The 26,688-nt window shown below is 39.3% G+C and overlaps 6 protein-coding genes across 11 annotated transcripts; 2 read left to right on the forward strand and 4 right to left on the reverse strand.

The window, feature by feature from the left end:
* Positions 1 to 467: 467 nt before the first annotated feature.
* Positions 468 to 3,450, forward strand: LOC130696924 (EH domain-containing protein 3-like). The gene is made up of 9 exons (XM_057520060.2): positions 468 to 654; positions 715 to 845; positions 1,151 to 1,344; positions 1,420 to 1,826; positions 1,894 to 2,039; positions 2,144 to 2,252; positions 2,315 to 2,479; positions 2,562 to 2,898; positions 2,983 to 3,450. The coding sequence occupies exons 2-9, from the start codon at positions 787 to 789 to the stop codon at positions 3,189 to 3,191; spliced, it is 1,626 nt and encodes a 541-aa protein (XP_057376043.1). The 5' UTR covers positions 468 to 654; positions 715 to 786; the 3' UTR covers positions 3,192 to 3,450.
* Positions 3,451 to 3,567: 117 nt separating this feature from the next.
* Positions 3,568 to 4,537, reverse strand: LOC130696959 (transmembrane protein 50A-like). Its single transcript, XM_057520100.2, has 3 exons — positions 4,328 to 4,537; positions 4,090 to 4,202; positions 3,568 to 4,032 (listed from the first exon to the last, which is right to left on the reverse strand). Exons 1-3 carry the CDS (start codon positions 4,409 to 4,411, stop codon positions 3,759 to 3,761), a joined length of 471 nt encoding a protein of 156 aa, XP_057376083.1. The 5' UTR covers positions 4,412 to 4,537; the 3' UTR covers positions 3,568 to 3,758.
* A 189-nt stretch (positions 4,538 to 4,726) lies between these two features.
* Positions 4,727 to 6,149, forward strand: LOC130696942 (ubiquitin thioesterase OTU1-like). 2 transcript variants are annotated; one of them, XM_059495448.1, is made up of 5 exons: positions 4,728 to 4,852; positions 4,932 to 5,355; positions 5,405 to 5,535; positions 5,590 to 5,775; positions 5,845 to 6,149. In XM_059495448.1, exons 2-5 carry the CDS (start codon positions 4,962 to 4,964, stop codon positions 6,067 to 6,069), a joined length of 936 nt encoding a protein of 311 aa, XP_059351431.1. In that variant the 5' UTR covers positions 4,728 to 4,852; positions 4,932 to 4,961; the 3' UTR covers positions 6,070 to 6,149. The 2 variants fall into 2 exon arrangements, with proteins under 2 accessions (XP_057376067.1, XP_059351431.1); XM_057520084.2 differs by having other exon boundaries at positions 4,727 to 5,355.
* A 3,525-nt stretch (positions 6,150 to 9,674) lies between these two features.
* On the reverse strand, positions 9,675 to 16,727 carry LOC130696936 (guanine nucleotide-binding protein G(q) subunit alpha). 4 transcript variants are annotated; one of them, XM_057520075.2, is made up of 8 exons: positions 15,680 to 16,727; positions 13,946 to 14,130; positions 13,729 to 13,883; positions 13,078 to 13,206; positions 12,794 to 12,885; positions 12,532 to 12,723; positions 11,982 to 12,089; positions 9,675 to 11,427 (listed from the first exon to the last, which is right to left on the reverse strand). In XM_057520075.2, the coding sequence occupies exons 1-8, from the start codon at positions 15,795 to 15,797 to the stop codon at positions 11,345 to 11,347; spliced, it is 1,062 nt and encodes a 353-aa protein (XP_057376058.1). In that variant the 5' UTR covers positions 15,798 to 16,727; the 3' UTR covers positions 9,675 to 11,344. The 4 variants fall into 4 exon arrangements, with proteins under 4 accessions (XP_057376058.1, XP_057376057.1, XP_057376059.1 ...); XM_057520074.2 differs by lacking the exon at positions 13,078 to 13,206 and adding an exon at positions 13,362 to 13,490; XM_057520076.2 differs by lacking the exons at positions 9,675 to 11,427; positions 11,982 to 12,089 and adding exons at positions 11,617 to 11,792; positions 12,309 to 12,416.
* Positions 16,728 to 18,111: 1,384 nt separating this feature from the next.
* On the reverse strand, positions 18,112 to 21,083 carry LOC130696919 (GA-binding protein subunit beta-1-like). 2 transcript variants are annotated; one of them, XM_057520054.2, is made up of 6 exons: positions 20,948 to 21,083; positions 20,437 to 20,643; positions 19,999 to 20,361; positions 19,768 to 19,939; positions 19,578 to 19,700; positions 18,112 to 19,507 (listed from the first exon to the last, which is right to left on the reverse strand). In XM_057520054.2, exons 1-6 carry the CDS (start codon positions 20,978 to 20,980, stop codon positions 18,390 to 18,392), a joined length of 2,016 nt encoding a protein of 671 aa, XP_057376037.1. In that variant the 5' UTR covers positions 20,981 to 21,083; the 3' UTR covers positions 18,112 to 18,389. The 2 variants fall into 2 exon arrangements, with proteins under 2 accessions (XP_057376037.1, XP_059351348.1); XM_059495365.1 differs by lacking the exon at positions 20,948 to 21,083 and adding an exon at positions 20,766 to 20,872 and having other exon boundaries at positions 20,437 to 20,639.
* Positions 21,084 to 21,175: 92 nt separating this feature from the next.
* LOC130696954 (structural maintenance of chromosomes protein 1A-like) lies at positions 21,176 to 26,436 on the reverse strand. Its single transcript, XM_057520095.2, has 16 exons — positions 26,201 to 26,436; positions 25,912 to 26,132; positions 25,344 to 25,849; positions 24,395 to 25,286; positions 24,082 to 24,335; positions 23,875 to 24,023; positions 23,530 to 23,800; positions 23,198 to 23,295; positions 22,947 to 23,128; positions 22,754 to 22,876; positions 22,531 to 22,691; positions 22,324 to 22,468; positions 22,073 to 22,252; positions 21,829 to 22,007; positions 21,454 to 21,631; positions 21,176 to 21,388 (listed from the first exon to the last, which is right to left on the reverse strand). Exons 1-16 carry the CDS (start codon positions 26,319 to 26,321, stop codon positions 21,302 to 21,304), a joined length of 3,747 nt encoding a protein of 1,248 aa, XP_057376078.1. The 5' UTR covers positions 26,322 to 26,436; the 3' UTR covers positions 21,176 to 21,301.
* Between the last annotated feature and the right edge of the window lie 252 nt (positions 26,437 to 26,688).

The following is a 26,688-nucleotide window of genomic DNA, read 5'->3' on the forward strand; positions in this document are numbered from 1 at the left end:
ACAATACCGTAATGGTCGCCCGATATCGTTTTCTCTATCTAGCTTCATCGACACACCGCTTCATTTACAGTTAACAATTAGAACAGGAAAAGTCGGAATTCTCCTTGAGGAAGAACTCAGATAGCACAATATTTCCTGTTGGAATACGATGTTTGCCACGTTCTTTATTAAGTTTACATATTGGTAATTTAGACCAACTTTTAAAGACTATTAGATGTATGGATAACCGCCAATGAAAAAACCACTGGTGACAACGTAAATTAGTTTAGTTTAATTATGTTGAAATTCGGGATGTTGCAATTGAAATTCACGCGTGACTCAGTGTAGAAACCGAGGTCGTTAGCAACTGGGGCACGGTCCGAGCTGTGGTCGCTTACAGAGCACTCTGGCGACAACAGTAAATTTCTATCGGGCGGCCAAGGGCCTGATGATTTATCAAGAAGCAGTTCCGTTTCACGTCATAACTCCAGCATTCACGCTTGAAATCTTGCTTCTCCACTGTCTGTGCTGGAGCTCTGGACGTTTGAATCACTATCCCCCCCCCCCACTCTCAAATACGAAGCTGACGTAGTGAAGTGCTGTGGTGGTTTCCCAACACACAAGAGAGTTTTCGAAAGGGGTGTGTGTTCTGTTTAGAGACAGGTCTCGCCAGACGTAAGTGTCTTTTATCTGAATTTTGGAACCCGAATATTTAAAAACATTCCGTTGTTGCAGAAATTGTTGGCCTCCATTCAACAGAATTACGCTAAGCTCGTTCTTCATAAGGAGGGCAAAAACAACTAAAAAATGTTCAGCTGGTTGAGCAAAGATGAAGCCCGCAACAAACAGCCTGAGATCTACGATAGGTGTGTATTCTAAGCAAAATATCAGCTAGTGCATTACCCAGATATTTTTTACTTTGGAAGAAATATAGGTTAATTGTTAACTTTGTTTCTAGGTATGCTCTACATAGAAATTATGTTATTTAGCTAGTTCAGAATTCACATTAGTTTACCAAAAACAGTGTTTACGCTGAAGTAACTGATTGTTTATTTGCTTAATGAACCATAAGAATTACTAAGAATTTAACAGAAATAAGGATTTAAGTGTTTGTAAGGGTGAATTCCAATATCAATTAACCTACTTGTGTCTTTATTCATGCACAATCTAGTGTTGTCGAAGGACTAAAGAAGATCTACAAGAGCAAGATCTTGCCCTTAGAGCAGACTTACTTTTTCCATGATTTCCACTCACCTGAACTGAGTGATCCTGATTTTGATGCAAGGCCAATGATTCTTCTGGTTGGCCAATACTCTACTGGCAAAACAACCTTCATTCGCTACTTATTAGAAAAAGACTTTCCTGGTACTTTTTTTTTTTGTTTTTTCCCTTTTTTTTGCAACTTCCTGTATTCCTTAACTAAAATTTGTTGCCACGTAGGAATCCGAATCGGACCCGAACCAACCACTGATAGGTTCATTGCTGTCATGCACGGTGATACGGAAGGCGTCATACCAGGAAACGCCCTTGTTGTCGATCCCAAAAAACAATTTCGGCCTCTATCCAAATTCGGCAATGCCTTTCTTAACCGATTCCAGTGTTCTACGGTCGATTCCCCGGTCCTGAAAGGTATTAGCATCGTTGATTCGCCTGGAATCCTTTCGGGCGAAAAGCAGAGGACGGACAGAGGCTACGAATTTACCGGTGTACTGGAGTGGTTTGCTGAAAGAGTTGATAGAATTATTCTACTTTTCGATGCCCACAAGTTGGACATTTCCGATGAGTTTAGGCGTTCTATCGAAGCGTTACGAGGACATGACGATAAAATCCGGATCATTCTTAATAAAGTGAGTCACATTCGCTATAGAAAAAATTACGTATCAGCACCTCTGATTCAATATATTATTGTACCAGGCCGATATGATTGATCATCAGCAGTTAATGAGAGTCTACGGTGCTCTTATGTGGTCTCTCGGTAAAGTGCTAAATACGCCCGAGGTGGCTCGTGTCTACATCGGTTCGTTTTGGGATCAACCTTTACGTTACGACATGAACAGAAGGTAGAGTTTCGTTCGTTTGTGTTTTGGTCTTTGTTAACGAGCACGTGGGGTCACGTTTTAGAAATGAAAGGAAATTTTCAAAAACATTTTTCTGCCATCTTCAGATTATTCGAAGCCGAAGAACAGGACCTGTTTGCGGACTTGCAATCCCTACCGCGGAATGCCGCCTTACGAAAACTTAACGATTTAATTAAGCGTGCTCGTTTGGCAAAGGTAATTTGTCATTGAGCATGCATAGACGAAAGTTTTATTATTTTGTTCCCTAAATTTGTTAGGTTCATGCATATATCATTAGCGCCCTGCGGAAAGATTTTCCCACCATGTTTGGAAAAGACGCCAAAAAGAAAGAGCTCATCAAAAACTTGGGCCAAATATACGAACAGATTCAACGAGAGCACCAAATATCACCGGGCGACTTCCCAGACATCAAGAAAATGCAGGTAGGATGTCATTTAAACATATAAAAATATATATATCTATATAATAATAATACTTGCGACCAATTGCTACCTGGGAAAATAGGAACAACTAGTTCATCATGATTTTACGAAGTTTCCCCCTCTAAAGCCACGGCTGTTGGAAGCAGTTGACCGGATGCTGGCTGAAGATATAGCCCGCCTAATGTCTGTCATACCACAGGAATCGGTGATCAGGGCCGCGGCTGAGCCTAATGGTTCTGGGATCAAAGGTGGCGCTTTCGATGGAGTTAGTGAAAAGGCCAGTCCGTTCGGCTATTTGAAAGGCGAAGGAATTGATGCTGGTGCCGGCGAGCCTGAATGGATTGTTAATAAAGATCGCTACAAATCCGACAATATCTTTGATAGTCTCAATCCAATCGACGGAAAAGTTACGGGAGCAGGTGAGCTGGATCTTCTTGCAATTTAGTTGCCATGTAGTGTAGGTTTTCTAATTCCAACCATTGTGTTTCTACTTCTATTTCCAGCTGCCAAGTCTGAGATGGTCAAATCGAAGTTACCAAATTCAGTTTTAGGTAAAGTTTGGAAGCTAGCTGATGTCGATAAGGACGGCATGCTCGATTCGGATGAATTCGCATTGGCAATGCACCTAATCAACATCAAACTAGACGGTCACGACATCCCAGCCGAATTGCCTGCTCACTTGGTACCGCCTTCGAAAAGGGGTCGCTTTTAAAGCAAATAAGAAACGTACAATGAAGCATCCAAAAAATCCATTAGATTATCGTACTTCGGGGCGCCTCTCATCTGTCAACTGACTAGTCAGTTGGAAACTTTCGATGAGATTCTTAGATGAAATTGTTTTCCTCGGCACATGGAATATGTCTATGATAAGATTGTTTGGTGTTTAAACTCTTGAAAAATTTATTTCTTTCTCATTTGTTTTGTTTTTGTGTGAGCTTGTATGTGCGCCAAAGAAGTGTCCGATTCAAAAACAAACTCCAGTAAGATAGATATCCACTGGTGCCTTCTCCATTTTCCTCCTTTCATTTTTATTTTTGTTTCCATTTTTCTTCAAATTCGTTATTTTACCCTTACATAGCTGAAAGTAATCTTAGTGTACGCTTTTCTGTATTGAGAGTATCACACACCGATTGGTAATAATGCAAATGGAAATGAATAGAAGAAAATGTGAGTGAAAACGAAAAAGGTTCTTATCGCGTGCTTCAATATAGACGTTATGAATGCACATTAAAATAGTTTTCATCAGCCTATTTGCTGTGAATATTTCAAAGTCTGCACTTTAAGACGACCAAAGCTCTTCGGATCTGCCGAATCGGAACATGAGAGACGATAAAAATATGCAAAGATTTTGTGTGAAGAGTCCGACTCCAGGCCACTGTGGAGTGTTTGCAGGGATAATATAGGCTTGGAATAGAATCCAAGAGGATGCTATGAGGGCAGTGAAACCCAGGACAAGCCCCAGGAAGAACCAACCACGGGCACCACGGGAACCTAGGCATCCTTCTTCAGAATAACTATCTCCTCGAATTGCGCCATTGCTCACCATGTTAATCCTTTAAGAAAAAACATTTCCAATTTCACAAATAGTGTTTTACTACTGATCTCCTTACATGATCATAGAAATGGTGCCCACAACTCCACAAACATGATAGGCATGGTGGAAAACTTCCATGGATGGGTACCGTGCAGCAACATCAAAAATCATCCACCATCCAGATGCAAACTGCTGCATTAAACAAAAGAATTGAATTAATTATATTAAATAACATGAAGGAAGAATAAATGGGATATAATACTGATTGCTTTGTGGAATAGAATAAATGAATGACGTCATTTGTCTATACTTACTAGTATACCAGCTGCTATGGAAGCGTAAGTGTTACGCTTTTCCTGTAGGTTGAGACGTTCCATCAGATTCTCGAGAAAAGGCATAATGGTATACCGTTTGTGTATAATGAAAATCACTAGTTTACGTCAAGTGACTGGTTTTATGGACACCAAAGATTTTTTTTTACCGAAGGCAATTGATAATCTTTTGTCATTTATCGTCACTCCTCACAAAAGCGTCTGCTAGTAAACAACAGCAACGCCATGAATCTAATCCAGCAGGTTAATAAAGAGTTAATATTATTACAATTGATCTAAATTACAAGTAGACTGTAGGAAATTGAGCACACCATAAAATTAAGGTCAAAATAAATTTTATAGTAGTTTATTTGTAATTTAACATGCTTCGTTCTCTCTAGTGTGTGTCAGAAAGAAAGTCAGCGGACGACGTTGAATTGAATTTTCTAGTGTTTGGTTATTGTACATTGGTTTCAGAATTTTTTCAAGAATTTGCATTGTGTAGCTATTCGGGAACTTCGACTGCTTGTGAATCTAGCTTGATGCCCCAGATTGTTATCAGACAAACTCTAGTGGATTATCTATTTTTATTTCGCCTACCGTAGAGGTTCGGGTACAAGAAATTTGCTTTCAAGCAATGGCGTCAAAAATGCAATTACGTGTGAAGCACAAAGGCGGCCAATCTGTTATTTCAACCCTGACATTAACCAGCAGAGTTGATCAGTTACTAGATGAACTATCAAAATCCACTCAGATTCCTGTACACTTGGTTAAAATCTTGCGAGGTTTCCCACCAATTGCTCTGGACATCTCTGACAAAAGTGTCTCTCTTGGTGACTGTGGTCTTCAAGAAAGAGATACCCTCCTTGTAGAAGAGCTGCCAGTGGTGCAGTCATCAGAGTGCTTGCCTTCGGCACACAGTGAAGGCGGTGCTGAGTTACTAAAAGATGCACCAACAGGCATACTAATGAGGAAAGTTGTACCATCTGACAATTCATGCCTCTTTACAAGCATTGGTTTTTGCCTTTCAGGTAGATAATTTAACCTATATATTATTCAAAATAATATTGTTTTATTTAGGCAAACCTGATCCCACATCAAGCTCTTTTATGAGAGAATTAGTTGCATCAACAGTAGTTAGTCAAACAGAACAATACAATGAGGCACTGCTTGGAAAGCCAAACAAAGAATATAAAAAGTGGATTCTTCAGGTATAAGTTCATATAGTGTACTCAATACTTATTTGCATATTTTGTTTGCAACAGGATGATTCCTGGAGAGGGGCAATTGAACTAGCCATTCTATCATCCTATTTTGGACTGGAGATTGATGTTGTTAATACTCAGCACTCACTCATCAACAAGTTTGGAGAAGATCAAAATTACGGGCAGAGAATACTGTTGATCTACGATGGAATTCACTACGATCCCCTCTACTTGGAACCATTCGACGTAAGTTTACATGTTTTTGCCATATATGTAAACAATTGAAGGCATAATGTGATTTGGTGTCTGATATAGGGTAGCTCAAACAAAACCCTCTTCCCTACTACAGATACTTCGGTGCTTCAGCAGGCCGAAGAGTTGGCGGCAGAAGCGAGAGCTAGCCACCAGTTTACAGACGTAAACCACTTCACTCTCAAATGTATGGTGTGCCATTGCTTTTTAACAGGCCAGACACAAGCCCAGCAGCATGCAAAGGAGACTGGTCATACTAACTTTGGAGAGGTTACATCGTCGAGTTAACCAAAATTGTTAACGATATCGGTTTGCTAGAGTAAATGTGTGTTAATTATCGAAATTCACGAAAGATTCTCTCGAAATTTTGAATTGTTTAGTAGACTAATGTAATTCAAATAATAGATTATTTCAACTAATTTTCTGGTTTATGCATGACTCAGTTAACAAGAATCAAACAGTTTTTCCCGTCCTTTTCAAAAGTAAATATATATTATTTGACCGAATTTATGGATTTTGACATTATTGAAATTAAAACAAATTTTTTCTTACTCCAACGCGAAAACAACCCTCATATTCGTGATGCCCGTTCAATTCTGCGTCAAACCCATGTATTTAAAGCGACATCTAAAATTTTGCCAAAATTGAAAAAGTGAGAAGGCTATAACCTTCCCACTTTTGTCAAAATCGGGAAAAGTCGAAATCTCTCGGAATGCGATGAAAATCTCACAGTATAACCCAATGTTACCGGTGATTCAGAAAAAGCCATTTGTTTTCTTGTCAAGTAAGCCGTTTTTGAAATAATCGTCATTTAAAGATATGTCGGGCTTATTTTTTTAAACCCAACTTCACGGTTTTTTACGTTTTATTCAAGAACTATGAGTCCCACAAGAAAACAATCCTCATATAACGACAAATAAGCCAAGAAATAAGACAATCGACAATATAAGCCCGACAAAATAAGCCCGGCTTTCTGTTTTTTACGGTTAATTCAAAAAGTAGAAAGCCTAATATAAAAATATACCCCATTTTCGTGATCAGCGATCAATTTCCAATCGGAATAATGTATTTTTAATGAAATCTAGGATTAGAAGAAAATTGGAAAAGTGAGAAGGCTATAGCCTTCTCACTTTTTCAATTTTGGCAAAATTTTAGATTTCGCTGTAAATGCATGGTTTCGATGCAGAATTGAACGGGCATCACGAATATGAGGGTTGTTTTTCGTGGGACTCATAGTTTTTGAATAAAACGTAAAAAACGGTGAAGTTGGGTTTCAAAAAGTAAGCAAGGCCTTAGCAAAATGACAATTATTTCAAAAACGGCTTACTTGACAAACAAACAAAGGGCTTTTTCTGAATCAGCGTTAAAATTGGGTTATACTGTGCGAATTTCATCGCATTCTGAGAGATTTCGATTTTTTACGATTTTGACAAAAGTAGGAAGGCTATAGCCTTCTCACTTTTTCAATTTTGGCAAAATTTTAGATTTCGCTGTAAATGCATGGTTTCGATGCAGAATTGAACGGGCATCACGAATATGAGGGTTGTTTTTTCGTGGGACTCATAGTTTTTGAATAAAACGTAAAAAACGGTGAAGTTGGGTTTCAAAAAGGAAGCAAGGCCTTAGCAAAATGACAATTATTTCAAAAACGGCTTACTTGACAAACAAACAAAGGGCTTTTTCTGAATCAGCGTTAAAATTGGGTTATACTGTGCGAATTTCATCGCATTCTGAGAGATTTCGATTTTTTACGATTTTGACAAAAGTAGGAAGGCTATAGCCTTCTCACTTTTTCAATTTTGGCAAAATTTTAGATTTCGCTGTAAATGCATGGTTTCGATGCAGAATTGAACGGGCATCACGAATATGAGGGTTGTTTTTTCGTGGGACTCATAGTTTTTGAATAAAACGTAAAAAACGGTGAAGTTGGGTTTCAAAAAGGAAGCAAGGCCTTAGCAAAATGACAATTATTTCAAAAACGGCTTACTTGACAAACAAACAAAGGGCTTTTTCTGAATCAGCGTTAAAATTGGGTTATACTGTGCGAATTTCATCGCATTCTGAGAGATTTCGATTTTTTACGATTTTGACAAAAGTAGGAAGGCTATAGCCTTCTCACTTTTTCAATTTTGGCAAAATTTTAGATTTCGCTGTAAATGCATGGTTTCGATGCAGAATTGAACGGGCATCACGAATATGAGGGTTGTTTTTTCGTGGGACTCATAGTTTTTGAATAAAACGTAAAAAACGGTGAAGTTGGGTTTCAAAAAGGAAGCAAGGCCTTAGCAAAATGACAATTATTTCAAAAACGGCTTACTTGACAAACAAACAAAGGGCTTTTTCTGAATCAGCGTTAAAATTGGGTTATACTGTGCGAATTTCATCGCATTCTGAGAGATTTCGATTTTTTACGATTTTGACAAAAGTAGGAAGGCTATAGCCTTCTCACTTTTTCAATTTTGGCAAAATTTTAGATTTCGCTGTAAATGCATGGTTTCGATGCAGAATTGAACGGGCATCACGAATATGAGGGTTGTTTTTTCGTGGGACTCATAGTTTTTGAATAAAACGTAAAAAACGGTGAAGTTGGGTTAAAAATAAGGCCGGGCTTATATCGTCGGGCTTAAAATGTTTACCTATTAAAAAATAATAGCATTAAATCTAGATAAATATATATGATTCTGATTCAAAATTAACCAAGGAACACGAAAATGGAATGTGATTTTATGTAGATCTTATAGTTTTGGAGTAATCTATAATATAAAATTAGTGTGTGTGCAAATCGAAACCATTACTAGCGCGCCAGTACGCTACAGCGCTAACGGGACACATCAAACTTCTTTGATTATACAAAAACCATAAACTCTAATTAAAAACAAATTTCTTTTTCGTGTTCCTTGTTATATTTTGAAACAGAATTATATAGAGTTATCGGGATTTATTGATATTATTTTTTAATAGGAGAAAATTTTAAGCCCGACAAAAAAAATAAGCCCGACTTTATCTTTAAATGACGATTATTTTATAAACGGCTTATTTGACAAAAAAAACAAATGGCTTTTTCTGAATCAGCGTTAAAATTGTGTTATACTGTGTGATTTTCATCGCCTTTCAAGAGATTTTGATTTTTTCAGATTTTGACAAAAGTGGGAAGGCTATAGCCTTCTCACTTTTTCAATTTTGGCAAAATTTTAGATTTCGCTTTAAATACATAGTTTCGATGCAGAATTGAACGGGCATCATGAATATGAGGGTTGTTTTCTCGTGGGACCTATAGTTTTTTAATAAAACGTAAAAAACGGTAAAAGTTGGGTTAAAAAATAAGCCCGGGCTTAAATTGTCGGGCTTAAAATATTTTCCTTTTAAAAAATAATAGCATTAAATCTAGATAAATATACATGATTCTGATTCGATGAAAATGACACAGTATAGTGAAAATTGAACGCTGATTCTGATTCAGTTCTTGGTTTTCATTTTAAATCAGCCGTTTTGAAAATAAAAGAAAACTTATTGCTTGTAGCGACTCTTGCACTGTAAATAAGCGTTAAAATTTGGATTAAATTGTGTGTTAAACATTGATTTCCTAAAAAACTATTGGTTTTCTTGTAAGTAAAGAATTAGCTAAATATTCGTAACTTGAACACACTGAATGTGCAATCCCACAATATTAAATCGATAACCAGTTAATATCAAATGAATTTTGAAAATTAACATTCTCAACACATCATTTCAACCATTCTTCATTTCCAATGTCGGATTAAATCATCAATACAGTACACAGTACAGTACAATACAATAGAATTACAAAGGAAAATTAAAAAAAAAAAGAGAGAGCTAGAGATAGCGAATGAAATCAAACGGGATCAAAGTCAAGACACCGCCATTATTCAATGTTTTTCGAGCAAGACAGCACACAAGTGGCGGGAAGTGAATGATTTTTTTCCTTTTTTACTTTTTTTTTTCTGATTAACAAAAATAAAAATAAAAGAACTACGAATTTATGTCATCTTTCTTGAAGGGGTTACAAGAAAACCCTAACATAGAAAGTAATTTGAAACTGATGGCCTGGCCCCATCCGCGCGCAAAATATAAACAAACATATTCATTGATATAAACTAAAAGAATCAAAACTGGGAGGATAGGGAATGGGTGGTAGGCGGGTCACAGTATATAGAACAAGTGAGAAATGGGAAGATAAGAGGGAGAAATGGGTTTGGAAGAAAGGAATAGGGAGAATTATAAAAAAAAAAAAAAAAAATGGAAATTGCACATACACATGATGGAGGAGCGAAAACAATCAATTTGCGACTAAAATGGCCGATGACTTCGTTTTTTTCTTTTAAGTACAGTCAAAAGAAATGAAGAATAACGTATAGATTTCAGGGGTCCGCTGTAGATTTAATTTCTTAATTGTTTTTTTTTCTTATGTCATGTCCCCAATAATGAACAACTGGGGGGCGAGACTAGAGCCGAAATCAGGAGGAGCAGTGGAGAGAAGAAGGGGGGGAGGCGGTCAGTGCAGGAAAAAAAAGGGTATCGTCCTTTCTGTCTTAATTTTCTTTGTCTCCCGCGCCGAAATGAACACGCAGTGACAAAACTGTTATAATAATTAATATTAGTACGATTCTAGCTAGGCAATGTTTCTTCCCCCCCGCCTTCTGCTTCAGTTAACCTGCGCACCTTCTTACAAAACCTGTCTACACGTTAGTTTCGCCTGTGATCAGCACATCTCATATAACATGCACATACACACACGCACACACACAGACAATGTCATTGAATACAGAATGTGTTTTGCCCTTAGTTTCTAACAACAAAAAATACTTTCGTGTCGAAACGGGATTTAAAAAAACAAAAAAACTCAAGCAATTCTTCTACATGTTTGTATCTAATTGAACTTTTTAACTCGAGTTCTTTTGGGGAGTCGAAATCTGAAGGAGGGTAGCGGAGCATAAGAGATAGGAGAGGAAGAAACAAATCATCGACGATTTTTTTTGCTTTTTTTTTTGCTTTTTTTGTTTTTTTTTCTTAAATTCATTATGTACACAGAGCGGAGATGGGCGAAGGGAGGACGCGGTTGTGTCAGGGGAGAGGAAGAGGTAACACCATTTGGTCACTGAGCTCTGCGAACGATTCACAACTTGACTTGTTGAACCCAAGTCACGACGAATATCAGCCTCCCTCTCCCTAAAAAAGTGGCAAAGAGAGTAAGAGAGCGCAGCGTTCAGATTCTAACGGCATTTCACCACACCACTACGATTTTTTTTTCTCACCCATTTACTGTGGTTTTAAACTAATTGGGCAATCAAGAGAAGAAATTGAAGGAAATTGAAAACAATTTTTTTTTTAAACGCACGCTATCCGAATCCCAAGTAACCATGGAACCAGACTTCTTGCTATGTTCACTTCCCATCCCTATATATCTTTTTCTTCTTTCTTCCTTTGAAGACTTAAGAAGGGTGGGGTAAAGGAGGACTGAGGCGGAGGGAGAGCAAGAGCGGATTCTTCAATGAACTTTTTTTTTGCGTTTTTTCGTGAAAAACAGGAAAGGGATCGAAGAAATTCACACCAAATTGTACTCCCGCAAGTTGAGTTGTAGTATAGTGTCCTTAACGGCGGCAAATACAAAACGAATATTCTCCGTATCTGTGAAAAGGGGTAAAAAACAAAACAAAACAAACAAAGCAAGAATTAATTATCATTCATCATAGCAATGGATATACCTACACGCCAATATAGTTTAAGTCTAAACAACTAAGTACTGCTTACATACATCCCTCCCTTTCCCTCTTGTTCCATTGCATAGCAAACTAATTGTGGAAGCAGCAAAGATGTACGCCCCATTCACCCGACAATACCTGAACAACTTCTCCCCCCAATGCAAGTTTATCTGGCGATCGCAACAATTTTAAACCTGGCCTTCTTTTTCTAAGCCAGATTGTATTCTTTCAATGCAGTCTGCATGATTGTGTCTTTGACGGCACAAAACACCAGCTTAATATTCTCAGTATCTGTCAAGGAATTTTAAATTCGATTAGATGTCAAGTCAAATATCCGACCGACATACTTCTACCGGCTGGCCAACAAAGCGATTCTTTATCTAGCTACCCTGATAAAAGCTGGGTTCAAAATTGTGTAAATCAGTTGACATACATGTAGGTGACTGATAAGCAAAAAAAAGAAAAAGTAAGCGATACTACCTGTAGCACACGTAAAATGGGAGTAGATGATTTTATCCGAATCAGGATTCAGGTCGACAAACATCCGTAAAATAAACTCCCGAGCTGCTATGGCATCACGCTGTGGTCCTGAAAAAAAGCAAACATTTCACGGGAGAAGGCATTAGCAACGTGAGGAACTACTGCACTAGCACCGTAATGAACCAATGGTAAATTCACAATGGAGGGGAAATGGGCGGGACAGAAAAATGAAAAACTTGTTTCAAACTAGCAAATACTTTGCCAAAATACTGCTCGGCTAATCAACATATTTGCTGGAAGCGCAAAGGCTTGCTTTAAGAATGAAACCTGTGGCGACAGTGAAGTGCGAATAGCAACTTCGATCAGGATCTGGATTCTGAGCCATGTACATTTTCAAGATGTACTCGCGTGCAGCGACATGGTCTTGTTTGGGTCCTTTGTGAGCACATTTTAATTACAATAAAATGACATTTTTCGTGTGTGTGGAGGGGACAATATTTCAACCAATAAGAAGGAGAGAATAAAACAAGAGTGAGAAAAGAATATTTACCATCATATTCGGGGAAGTAGTCGACTATGTGGGAGTAAATAATCTTCTCTTCTAGAAGATCTTTCTTGTTCAAAAAGAGGATGACTGACGAGTGCTGAAACCATGGATACGTGATGATAGTACGGAATAAAGCCTTCGACTCTTCCATTCGGTTCTCGTTGTCGGATTCGAAAAGAATCTGATCGTACTCACCTAATGAAAAAGAAAAATTAACATGAGTGTAAGAGTTTTGATTGCCATTATAAAAAAAACTTTGTTTTACTTAGAGCAACGAGAAAGATGATGGAAGTAACATTTTCAAAGCAATGAATCCATTTCCGTCGTTCGGATCGCTGTCCTCCGACGTCCACCATTCTGCGAGAAGAAGCAATTATTTGTTAAATTTCATTACGAAAATTCACCGTCTCATCTACATAAGCTGTTTTGCTTGATCAACCTAGGGTGTATGGTCATTTTTACTGAATTACTAGCGACGTATACCATCAAAAAAGGTTTTTTTAAAGAAAAGCCCTGCAATCCCAACGCTACTGCAGTTTTAATCCTGACCGAAAGATGATTGAATCCAAGTCGAACGGATATTCAATGATGCCCGTAGTCGGTACACGAGCGCGAAGAATATCTTGCTCAGTAGGCAGATAACTGGGCAACACAATCCGTTCGTATTCGTCCAAATAGCTTTAACAAAACATTATGAATCACGTTATTGATATGACACTCAGAGATGGCCCAAGTCATAAAAAAAGGTCAAAAATGGCGCACGGGGAGACGAAATGATTGGATTAATAATCAATTTTCAAAGCAAAATGAATAATAGCGGGAAATTACTGTACCTGAAGCGGATTTCCTGCAGTTCAAACGGATACTCGATAATGCCCGTCGTGGGTACTCGAACGCGCAAGATATCTTGCTGTGTGGGTAAATAATCCGGAGCTGCAATACGGTCTAGCGCTTCTAAATAGCTGTAAGAAGGTAAAAAGCGGAAGGGAAAAGACACACACAAAAAAATAGTTCCGCAACGGGAAGAATGTCAGATACTGGCATCAACGAATCAAACTAGACTAGGAAGCAAATAACATTATACGAGAGCTTTTTACAAGCAAAATGCTACAGACTTGTTTTTTTTTTTTTAATTAATAGACAAAGGGCTGTTTTAATAGGAATAAACGACAGTTGAAGAAGAGAATCGGGTTTTCTTACTATTTAGCAGAATCAGTGAGTTGATATTCACGCCTCCGGTCATAGCATTCTTGGATGCCTTGATCTCTCCACAAATCCCGTATGGCTTCAACGTAAGGGCTTTCGAAAGTTGTGACCGTTTCGTAGTCAACGGACCGGACTAGTTCCGCTTTTTCCTGAAGATATATCTCATTGTACGAATTTAACCGACATATTGTTAAACATTTTTAATACATACTATATTAGGCGAGTCTCCGTATGAGATGTGTAGCATATCCATAGCTCGTATCATGCTCTGCATGGCCATGAATATGTTTTGATAGACGAGTTTGATAAAACCCCGTTTGTCCTCGTCGGAATAACCGGCACCGTGAATGATGCGCATCTGCTTGATGAAGGTCGACTTTCCCGATCCTCCCGTACCTGGAAATGATCAAACAAAGGAAAGAATTTTGTTAGTGATAAAAATATGGAATCAGATTTGACATACGCAACAATAATAATTCCGTTTGCTCATATACGAATGAGCAAATGGAATAACGACAAGGTGTAATTCAATTCTGTCACCCCTGATTTAAATAATGGGGGGAGAAAATGCAAATGTCTTGCCCTGCAAAAGCATCACGACGTCCATTCTAATGCGTGACTTTTTCGGTTTCAAGGCAGGTATGGCTAGCAATGGCGGAACCAGTGAAGGCTGTCTGGGATTGCCATCCATATGCCGTCGCTGGAAGCAGCACGAGAGCTGATCCACTAGCGAACGACCAGCGCAATTCATTGTTGTCAAGCTGGACATTCTCTCTATCCCTTCCCTCTCCCCCTGTAAGCACTTGGATCAGGTGTTTGCTCTTCGGCAGGTGATTTCAACGCACAACACTCATCAAAACGAATACGGCCACTCGCAAAAATAACGCGAATTTCGCACCATTGAATCAAATTTCAAATCTACCCGAATGTCCATCACAAAGTGGTGTTTCTTACATGATAAAAGGAGAACCTGAAAGAATTCACCTTAGCAGACGCCATCTTGCCAGTGACTGAAGAAATCATCCAACGCCCTGCAAGGTTGTTGTTCCCTTTCCCTTCTTTATTCTCAGTTTCCAGTCCGCACTTTGCTTAACATCGGTTTACAATCCGCACTTACAGTCCCGAAGCGCCCCGAGGTACGTTTTTTTTTTATTCACACGTTGCTCGGCACACGGGAGAGTTGGAAAAAAAAAAAATAAAATTACCGTGTCTTGAACCCACCCGTTCATGTGTGTCTGTGTCTGGCTGTGCGTGTTTTCCCCGCCAGCAAAACCGGACACAGCTTGCACCATGCACGAGCGAACGCTGTACTAAACACTAAGCTTAGAAAATTCAGATATGATGGACAGATCTCAGGATACAAAAAAGAAAGAAAAAACTGACCGGCCACCATTGCCAGAAGAATTCCAACAAATACCGATACTAAATGAATCGCCTACCCAGAAAAAAAATTTACTTTTTGCAACAAACGAGTAGGACATTCTGCAGCTCCAGCCTTTATATTACGTATCAGCAGCGTGGATGGGTTGGCAAAAAAAAAGATAAAAAGGCTACGAGCAATTGCAGGGCAGAGCAACAACGTTCTAAAAATATTCCTGACAATGTAAACAATTGCATGATGTCCACCCTGACTTTCCACCAGTTGTGACTGGCAACAGCTTGGGCAGTTTGATGACATTAAATAGTTTAAGTGGAGGGGCAAACTTTACTGTAATCGAGAAAAAAACTGATTTGTGTCAGTGACTAAATGTGGATTTTGAACCTGCACTATCTACATCTTGTGATAAGAATGTGGAGAAGAACAAGATAACAACAGCCTAGGCAGCAACAGCAAGGAAGCTTGAGAATTTCAGGTGAAAACCTGCTACTTTCTTCCAGAATCGCTAAAAGACTGCATTGAAAACTAAATATGAAGAAAAAACAAGGAATGAAATATTATAAATACCAAGCAGTAGCAGTTTGAGTTCTTTTCTGGCATTCTGTTTGTCTCGCCGGAGCTGCTTTTCAATTTCTTGGTTTATCCGTCGTTGTTCTTTTGCTTCTTCAGACAGGCAGCAGGCCATCGTGCTGTATTCCCCACCAACTGGCTAATACTAGAAAGAGTTCAGCAATAGTAGCAGGGCTGTGAAATGATAACAAAAATTTTGTTCTTGGGATGAATGTCTTCTTTTTCAACGTAAACTTGAAGAGCACAGATTGCAATGTCCCGTTCTCTGTGGTGGTTGTCAGTATGTAGCAGCAGAGTATAAACCAGGTGGTGATGTCGAGCAAGGGCGTTTTGTGTGATTGTCTAAGAATCCACAACAGATTTGTCAAAAATTCCCCTGGTTTTTCTCGGTTCTTTTTTCGTTTTTCCGGCGTGAGAGACTGCAAATGGCGTTCGATTTTCTTTTCCTTTCACGCATAGAACAAGCAAAACACTTTCACATACACACAAATGACTTGCGTCGGTTTGTTTCAAGTCAAAAAGGTTTTTTTGTCTTCCCAAGTTACGTTGTGTCCGAAAATAATAAAAAAAAAAACACACGACGACGCGAGGGGTGTGGGACGGACGTGTCAAAACTGAATGGCCCCTGTCGTCTAGTCTCGTGTGTGTAGAGGGAGGGGAGAGAAAAAGGATGGAGGGGGATAGGGAGGGGAGGAGAGTCGGTCTATAGACAGAGTCGACGGCTTTTTCGGCGACTTGGCTGTGTGTGTGTGTGTGTAGTAAAGCACAGACACAGTCACGATGAAATATTCTTCTTTCAGAGTACTCAATATATGGTGGAGATGATGGCCCTATTGGCTGATGAATATAACTTGGATGAAAATGAAACTTTGGTTGTGTTTTCAAACAGAGGCAGCAGCGATTTGGTTGTAGGTGAAGAACGGCGACGCCTGATGTTGATGAGGCCCCGCCAGCAGCACAGCACAATGTGTCACTTTCCGCATTCTTGGTGCCGTTATATAGAGCATAAGTCAGGCTCTCATTTCACTGGGCTCTCTCTCAAACACATACACCAAGGGTGGTGTGTTGTGTGAGCAATGGGGGTGGGGATTTGGCAAAAGGCGATAGAGTATAGAACGAGCGAGAGACACGCATATACACATCCACACACACTCGACGGGGCGGCGGCCGCGTTGGCCAAATTAAGTTTACGTGAGGGAAAGAGTGAGTGAGTGAGCTGTAGAGAGAATCCTTACACAAGACTGATGTCAGGGTGAGAGACTAGAGACGAGAGAGAGCTCACAGAAAAAAGCCAAGCAGCAACACCACACACACAGAGTCGAAGGGGGGAAATAATAGGATCTGACGATCGAAACAAGATGTCAGGCGGAGTCGGTCTCGGCTCTCACGTTCTCCTCCGTCGCTACAAAACTCGGCTCGGCATTACGACAGAAGAGCGGTTTCGGCTCTCTCTGGCAGCTTGAGTTTCATACTAGTGCCGCAGCGAGGCGCCATTGTCGCTGCCCTGTCAATACCCCCAATCATGGCGTTTACCTCACCCCTCCCTTTCGCAACGCCGTTGACACCTAGCGGCTATTTATCAAACTTTTTTTTTTCGAAATTTATGCAAAAATATTCAGAAATTTTTGTGTAATCTTACTTTAGACAACAAGAAAAAAAACCCGACTGTATATTAATCAGTAAAAGGTCAAGAACTTATACTACGACTGGAAATTTTGTTCTTGTTTGGAGTTACGACTTTCATTATGCGATAAGATGTAACGTAATGAAACACAAATGAGGCCGACTAAAAACATTGCAAATAAGAATAGTGCTGAAGAAAATACCGACAATAATCCAATAATTTCACAACTATAGTTTTTAAGATACAGGGGCCCAGAGAAGTCTATCGAATTGAGGAATTCGACTTTACGTTCGGTTGGGTTTCCCTTATCTTTCTAATTTAATCCGAATTCATAATTTCAAACAGTACAACTTCCGCTTTCTTCCTTTTCGCTTCTGCCAAATGTCAAAAAGTCCATTTTTTTGTTTTTAAAAGAGTCCCTACGAAGAACTTTGTAAGGTTGCTGTACTCACGCCTCTGATCCGGTTAAAGTCTCCTAGCGATTGCACATTTTCACGAGTTCTTCCGGCACGTGAACGCTGTCATCGGGTTTCCCACTGTTTCTTGTGTGACACGCTGCATAGAAAACCTCGCAAGTGCCCAGAAGCAAAGGCAGGAAGGGAAAATAAACAATAATGAATTTACTCTGAGGCTTTTTCAAAGGATAAGTGAGTAGACCAGTAATATTTCTCCTCCTGTCCTGGAATTCTTGCATCTCGGCTCACTTATCCGATTAATCAACTCTGTGTGCATGAAAAATAATCATTTTCGACAGGATTATCGATGTTCAGCAGCGCCAATCCGATTCGAGTTTGCCCACTTGCAATTAATAATTCCGACGCGTTTTCTTTATTTTCAATTATTCAACATTTTCTCTATACGTAATATAAAAACAATATTTGACTCGGGAGTATAAACCTTTTCATTGAATACGAAGGAAGAGATGAAGATTGGTTAAGAAGAGCGCTTCTTTCTACTTCTTTTTTTTTCTTTTTTCTTCTTTTCCATTTTTTTTTTGTCTTTTGTCAGACGGCAGTTTGTCAACGAAACACCAAAAGCTGGTGTAGGTAAATTTACGATATGGAGATAGTCACATACAGGTCATCAACTACTAAACGAATACTGGGAGGCAGCTTGTCGTATTGAAGCCAGTTGCGCAGCCAGTCGGCTTGGATCAAGGAGATCGTCGTCATTATCAGCAGCTCCAGCGGAGAATTGGCTATTTTCTTCCTCCATAATCGAAAGCCAAACTGGAGGATTGTTGCCGTGGCTCGATTCAGACTCTTCATTGACAAACATGTCATCTTCGGCATCCAGCGGTGGCGCAGCGTTGTTCAACGTAGGTTGGTGATGTTGCTGACCTTGCGTCTGGGCTGACCTGGAATGCGTCAACGCTAATGCAACAGCGTTTGTTGAACAGTCTTCTTCTTCTGCTTCTTCTAACGTCACAGATTTCCTCCGTTTTCTTTGACACAAAATTGTCATAGGGGTCGTCCGAGCTGATCCTTTAAGTTGACCGGATTTGAAAAAATGAAGTTTCATATCATCCGTTCCAGCGTTCACTGTTGGCGTAATATTATGGCCCGCAGGATTATGCATTGCAATAGGGTTATTGTTCGTTTCTATAATCGCTATTGATGGAGATGAGATGTCTAAGGAAGGCATAGAGACTTCTTGGGATGAGACCAAATCAAACTCGGAAGGTGTAGGTATGTGGTCTTCGTGATATTGACCATTTGTGCTTTTAACTTCAATTGAAGTTGGTTCTGAACATGGTTCATCCTCGGTCAAAATAGGCATACTCAAATGAAGATGGGATGGTTTGGCTTCAGTTGCGCACTCAGTAGTCAATGAGTTTTGCATATCCTGACTCGTGATCGACCCTGGCGCACTTGAATCTGGTTGTGGAATTGACGCTTTGCGAGCAGCGACTGTAATGGCGGCTAATGGCGCTGCAGGTTTCGTATTGGAAATTTTCTCAGCTGAAAGAGAGAAGTTTTTCGGAAGTGAAAAAATCACAGGTTTGCCTGTACCATTTCCTCTATTTTGCAATCGGCCGGCAAGTGCCATAAACTGTTCAGCGGTAATTGTGACCACTCTTGGATGACCAGAACTAGGCGTAGACGAAAGCTTTGGCTTTTTTGCCACCGGTGCGACTTTAGCTGGTTGAGCTACAGAATGGCTATCTTTTTTCAAATGATTTAATGCCATTTTGCCAGCTTCTGTAGAATGTTTATTTCCATGTTGTAGTTAAGAGAATACCTTTTTCATAGAAACTAGAACAGGATTTACCTGTCAAACTAATACTTTGGCCACTTTCAAGGGCTGATGTCAATAATGTAGAATTATCCACTGGTAAAAAGGAAATGCCATGGGATTCCAGCAGTTTCAAAGCTTCGTGTGACGTCGACTCCGCTGGAAAAAAAAATGTAATACGGCTTCGTTAATTATCCCTAAGTCAATAAAGACTGCAAGCTCATACAGTTAAGCGTGGTGGCAGTCAATTTTTCCAGGGCATCTTCTTCAGGTGAAGTTTTCCAGGTAGGGCTTTTTACTGAGCTGATTTCATGGCTAGAATTTATATGTCTGATCGCTTCTGTCCTTCCGTTCACAATGGGACTTTGGGTTTTATTATTTCTTTGAAGCATCGTAGCCTGAATTCACACTTGAATGAAGGCACACTTCGCAATATGGAAACAACAATATGACATACCTCAAGTTGCAGTGCAATATCTTCAAAGCCATTATCACAGGCTATATCCATTGCCGTTTTGTCAAATTTGTTAAAAACTACGACATCAGCTCCATACGAAAGGAGAACCATGACAACATCTCGGTGGCCGCGTTCAACAGCCCAATGAAGAGCAGTCATCCTCAACATGTCTTTGGCATTGATATCAGCACCTGCTTCCAGCAGCAATTGAACAATAGCTGTGAAACCCTCTTCAGCTGCCATCTGTAAAGCTGTACGGTCAACTTTTGTTTTAGCATCCCTGAATATGCCAGCTTTTAAAAGCAGCTCCACAGTTTCAATATGGCCTGCCTTAGCAGCTGCATGCAAGGGTGTTGTACCAAGCTGGAAAATAAAAACATGATAAAAATGTGAATCCCCATACTTCCTTAATTTATAACATAACCTAGAAATCCTTACCCAATTTCCTGTGAAGGGTGCTCCACCTGTCATTAACGATCTTACTGATTCTAAGTTATTCTCTGATGCTGCTTCCAGTAATTTTTTTCCCATTTCAACCATGTTCTGATTAGAGATCGGTAGCTGATTTGCTTGGGATAAAAGAAGTGAACCTTCTTGTTGTTGGCCATCACTGTTTTCTCCAAGAAGCTGTGAAGGAAACTCTATCTGTAAATGGAATTGGATGAAACGGTTGAGTAAAGGAAGAAATGTAATGAGAGAATAACATACAAGCAAGCATGAACAACTTTGGAAGCCACTAAAGTTAAACGCTAGCTGACTTTATAGACTTATTGGGTGTACTTGATTTCAAAACATTCCAAACCTTTACTAATTTAAAGATAAATGGAAGTCTTGCACTGTCGATGCCGGAAGCAGACCGACTTCCGTTGTTTTCAATTGGATTTTTTACATAATTTAATAGTGAGCAAAAAAGTCTAATGGATGTTTAAAAACCTTGAACAACGCTTACCACAGCATCCAGTAAAATTTGATTATGATCCATTTTTCAGGTTGTGTTTGTTTTATTTTTCACTTCTGCTTTGGTACAAACTTGCCATTCTCTATAAACCACGCGGTCCAATATGGCGGCAAGCGTTCGTCATTTGTTTTCCTTCTGAAAAATACTAGGACAGCATTGGCCGAGGGAATTCCAAAACTTTCTATTTTTCCAGAATCGACAGTTCTCCACGAACGGATATAAATGAGAACATATATGTATTTAAAAGGAATGCACTTTAAAATTAGTTTCACGCTGAATAAAACAAAATGCACAACATGGCTAAAAATACGCTTAAAACACTTAATGTAAAAAAGGAAAAGAAACTCATAAACGTTGTGTTTCTTCAAACTGGTGCGGCGGATATTGAGTAAGATCCAGAAGGAGCATCTTGCTGATGAGACACTCTCCAGGCTTTGAAAAAGACGAAAAATTAGTTTTACGACTAGTATTGAAATCAATTCACCAAAAATTCTTACGTCGGGACAAACTCCAATAAGTGCATCAGCATGGCTATAGAATTCTTCTTTTAAAGAAATGACGATAGTCTGCAAATTGGCTGTTTGAGTCCGGATGAACCCAGCTACTTTACTGATATTCGTGTTATCCAGGGCAGCGTCGATCTCATCCAATACAAAAAAGGGCGCCGGCTGATAGCTACATATTACAAACGAAATTTTGAAAATTAACCAGTAAATCATAATAAAATGATAATATTATAAATATGTATATCAAAATTATTTACTTTTTAAATTGTTCAATCATAGCTAACTAAGAAAGACAAAAATTCTAATTGCGTCATTAAACAAAGGTGGGACGAATAGTACTTGTAATTTATAGCAAGAGGAACAAACCTGTGGATGGCGAAAAGCAGAGCCAAAGCAGCGACGGTCTTTTCACCTCCGGAAAGATTGGACATTGGCTGGAAACGTTTGCCTGGAGCGACACAATTGTAATTGATTCCATCAAGATACGGTTCTTCGGGATTTTCGGGACCTAAAAATGCTTGGGCAGACTGGTTCTTAGCCAATGACTAAAACGAGTAAATCCATTAGTATGAATGACAATTGCGTTGATTTCGCAAAGATAACTTAATACCTTATAAATGCCATCGATTTCGTTGGAAACGTGTTCAAAACAGGACATGAAGAGATCGAAGCGCTCCTTCTTTACCCTCTCGAACGCCTGTTTAGCTTTTTTGGTTTTCACACGAGCCTTCTCGAACTCTTCATTTGTCTCATGTAACTTTTCTCTCGCTAAATCCAATTTTTGCATAGCCTGTAATAAACAAAAGAAAGTAATGATGAAGAACACAGATCGTAGATAAGGTGGTGACATGAAAAACGTACTCGCATATTCGGAGCTTGAATCCGCTGAATGGTGTTGTTCAACTCATTTACATGACGCTGTAGGCGGTCCCCTTCGCGGCGCACCTCGTCCGATTCAAAGAGGTCTTTGTACTTATCGGGTAGGTCAGAGTAATCAATAACAATTCTAACAGAATTGACAACGATAAATTAAAAACATGAACCCAATAATTGCGACATGCGACTAACCTCTCTTCTCGTTCGTATATAGTTTGCGAATTAGCCACAGTGCTGAGCGAATCGTTTCCTGCTGTTGTCACCGACTCGGAATTCATACTTTCTGTTATATTGCCATCTTGCTCTATGTCTTCCATGTTGCCACGCGACATTGGAATAATAATATCTTCCATCTATATATATTTTCAAAATTTTAAGTCTATGGTTAAGGCAACAATAAAAATGAGGCGTTTACCTTAGATTGCTTTAAAATGCCGTGTCTTTCGCTTCTTTTTTGATCAATTTTTGCTTCCATACTAGTTATTGATTTTTGGACATTTTGCAAGTCTTTGGCCACAGTTCCCATGTCTCGTCGAGCCTTGACATGATGAGAAAACAGCAATTTAAAAATAATTCAATAAAAACAAATGATTTTTGCCAAGTGATACCAAAGCCATGTCTTCTTCCATATTGTCAAGATCGTTCTTTTTTGACATTCGCGTTGATTTAATGTCATCCAATTTCCGCATTTCCTTGTCGATTTCACTCATTTGTTTTTGTTCAGCCTGTTTGGCCCTTTCTAGTTCTTCTTCATCGTCACTGACAGATCTTTCCCATCGTTCCACGTTAGCTGTAAATGTTCCAATAAAATAAATTAGTATTAAAATTAACCGTGAAAAATAAATGGATCAGGTGGTACTCTGTGTGTCTCGGGAGCGCTCGAATTCAAGCTGGTTGAGTATACGATTCTTCTGGTTCTCAAATTCTAGACGTTTCTTGGCTCGCTCTTGTTGGGTCCTAAAATACAAAGCAAATTTTTGATAAATAGGTTCGACTTATCCAAGTAAAAGAAACAAAAGGACAGAAGACTGGCTACTAGCTACTACTATTTGCATGCATACTGAACTAGTACAGTACCATGTATGGAGCCTGCCAGAACAGCGGCCCAATCAGAAGCAAAATACATGAAAGTTACGTATTTATTACACGAAGGATTCTAAAGAATAAATTAAAAATTTATAAGAATTAGACCTGAGTTCCCGCTCTTCATACTGTCGGATGTTGGCCACACCAATCTGGGAGCAAAATTCAGCAAAAACGGTATCTTCCACACGGTTCATGCGTTCCTTGACATTTTGGATTAACAAATCTCTCTCTCGCATGATTTTTTCGATTTCATCAGTGGCCGGGGCGAAATTTCTCAACTGTACTTCCAGTTTTGCTATTTCTCCCTGTGACTGTTCTATCTGTTTTGCGGTTTTCTCTCGATCCGACAATGCGTAGCGGAGCCTAGAATCCAAACCTTGAAAAATAAAAGACCAGATTTTACTCATGCGATTCTAAAAAAAGCCACAAATACGAAGCCTTCCGCATTACCTTTGACGGTACAATTGACCGTGTGCAATTCAGATTCCTTCCGTGATTTCTTCATTGCCTCGCGCAGCTCTTCACTAAGCTTTTCTTTGTTGGATTTCAAGGCACTGAGCTGTTTATCATTCCATCGCGCAGCTTTCTTCTCCAGATCCCTAAAGTAGTAAAGTGATGAAATGTTAAGCCTTAATTGCTTTAAATGTTATGACTAACCGAGAGCCACCGGAAATAAGACCAGACTTCTGGTAAAATGTGCCATCAAGAGCTACGGCATCATAGCGATCACCATCCCCCAAATCGTAAGCTACTTTCATAGCATCTTCTTGGGTGTCGCACACCAATGCGTTATTAGTCACAAACAAAACAGCCTTTTTGATTTCGGGTGGGTCGTACTGCAACACATCGTAAAGCAAACGGACGTTCGGTGGGTCCCTGATGACACGTAGTCGCTCCTTCAAAGGTTTCGCCTAGAGAAAAAGAATGGTAGTAAAGTTGTTCAAATAAATAAATAAAAAAAAAATTCAACCTTTAAATAGTTAAGTGGGAGGAATGTTTCCGGTTCCAACATTTGTTCTTTGAGATATTGAATGCAGTTTCGAGCTGTTTCTTCAGTATCGACTACGATGGCTTCCATATATTTACCTAGTAGCTTGGTTACGGGTATGTTGAAACGTTGGTGAACCGGATGACACATGTTAATGATTCGATCATAAACACCGCGATAGAGACGCTTAAAATTCTCGACAATTTCTTGCTTTTTGCGGCGACGCGCGTCTTCATGTTTGTCGACTTTGGCTTCACCTAAATTTTTCGAGATTCCATCTAGTTTGCTTTGTAGCGTATCGATCTGGTTCTTGGACTGCTCGACTTCGTTCGTTAAATCACCCTGCAGTTTCATCTGTTCTTCTAGAGCCGTTTCAGTCGTTCGAATATGTTCCATTAACTTGTCAGAGCGTTTTTGCGTCTCTTCGAGCTCGTGTTGCCGCTGACGCAATTGGTTTTCGATTTCACCACGGACACGGGACTCGTTGTCCAATCGATCTTGATCTGACTTTTGCTCGCGATTCACCGAATCGAGTTCTTGCAGGTAACGCGCCGATTGTCTTCCCGCCTCTTCCTTTAAACGATGGTACTGAGCAACTTGTTCTTCCTCCAAGTGAACGCTGCGACCCTGACTTTGGCTCTCCGATTGCAACTCGGCCTCATATTCTTCTCTTCGCTTGTCCACTTCCGACAACTCTTTTTCAAGTTGCTCAATATCCTCTGCATGGGCATCATTGGCTTTTCTTGCTTGAGTAAGCGATTTCTGCGCCGCTTCTAACTTTTTTTGCATATGTGTCACTCGTTCTTTGGCTTTGATAAAGGTTGGGCGTTTTTTATTAATTTCTGATTCAATTTCACGTATGTCTTGTTCCATCCTAAGAAGTTAAAATTAGAAACGAACATCACAAAACAAAGGGAATTAAATGATTTACTTTGCAAGTTCTCTTCCAATTCTCGTGTGCTCCTTTTTCTTCTCTTTTAAGATCTCATCGGCTTTTTCTTTGCGCCTCTCAATCTTTCCAAGTTCTTGTTGTTTTTTGGCAATGTCTTCCCTGCAAGTTTTGATATCTTGTTCACAATGATACAGTTTGAATAGGTAAAGTACAATCTGCTGTTCGGCCAAGTCTTCCCGCAATTTTTGATATTTTTCTGCTTCTTCTTTTTCCATCCTTGCTTCTTTCCTTTCAGCAGCAATACCCTTTTTCTTTTGTAAAGTAAACTGTGTATCTTCTTCAGCCTTCAACATTTCAGCTTTCAGTCTGTCATAGTCTTCTTTCAAAGCTCCAGAACCTGAGATTTCTTCGAAAAGAGCTGTTCTTTCCTTGGGATTCTTCATAGCAATGTTTTCAACCGCTCCTTGGAAAACTAAAAAGTTTTTGGCCTTTACATTGATGCCTAACTTCTCCAACTCTGTGAAGTATCGTTGGGGGTTTACCATCTACATGGAAAGAAAACCTTAAAATTTAAGCCATGCTTATGAGAATCAAAAACTGGTTTTACCTCTCCATTAAATCTATGTTCAGACGAAGAGCCTTGGACAATTCTAGTAAATTTGAGTTCTGTTCCATCTTCCAACTCAAAAATAGCAGCAACCATAGCAGACCGAGACACAGGTTTATTTATAGATGCTCCATGAATGAGATCACTGAGCCGTTTTACTCTGAGTGTTTGAGTCTTTTCGCCCATAACAAAGCTAACAGCGTCCATGAAATTAGATTTCCCTACAAAAAAAATACGGTTAAGATTTCAACGAATCCGTAGCCGAAAGAGCTACGATCTTGTTTTCTACCTGATCCATTTGGGCCAATTACAGCCGAAAAGTTCTTCAGAGGACCAATACGTTGAAAACCTTGGTACGATTTGAAATTTTCAACTTCAATGTACTTGAGGTTTGATCTTACTTTCGCCATATTGGTAAAACTAGATAATTCTCTGGCCCTTAACTAAAAATTTGGATATAAAAACATCGGGAGAATGAGAGAACAAGTCGACACGAAAGGCAACGCCATGTAAGCCCGCGTATTCTTGAAACACCGTTGCCTTGGTGTTTTTGTCATTTGTTATTCTTTTATGGTTTAAAAATTTCCCGGCTATGCCGTTCTGCATGCGGTTTCAAGGCAATCTTTTATTAATAAGTTTAGTTATACAAAGATCACCGAGTAAATACTATTTGAATTTTACAATTTTTTTTTCTTTGATGCAAGTAAATTTCTTATTCCTGGTGGTAAGATTCATTCTTTTTTTTATCCGTCTGCCCCTCCTTTTTCTCCTGATGAA

This window comes from Daphnia carinata, chromosome 5 (genome assembly GCF_022539665.2).
Source record: "Daphnia carinata strain CSIRO-1 chromosome 5, CSIRO_AGI_Dcar_HiC_V3, whole genome shotgun sequence".
Taxonomy (NCBI): Eukaryota; Metazoa; Arthropoda; class Branchiopoda; order Diplostraca; family Daphniidae; genus Daphnia; species Daphnia carinata.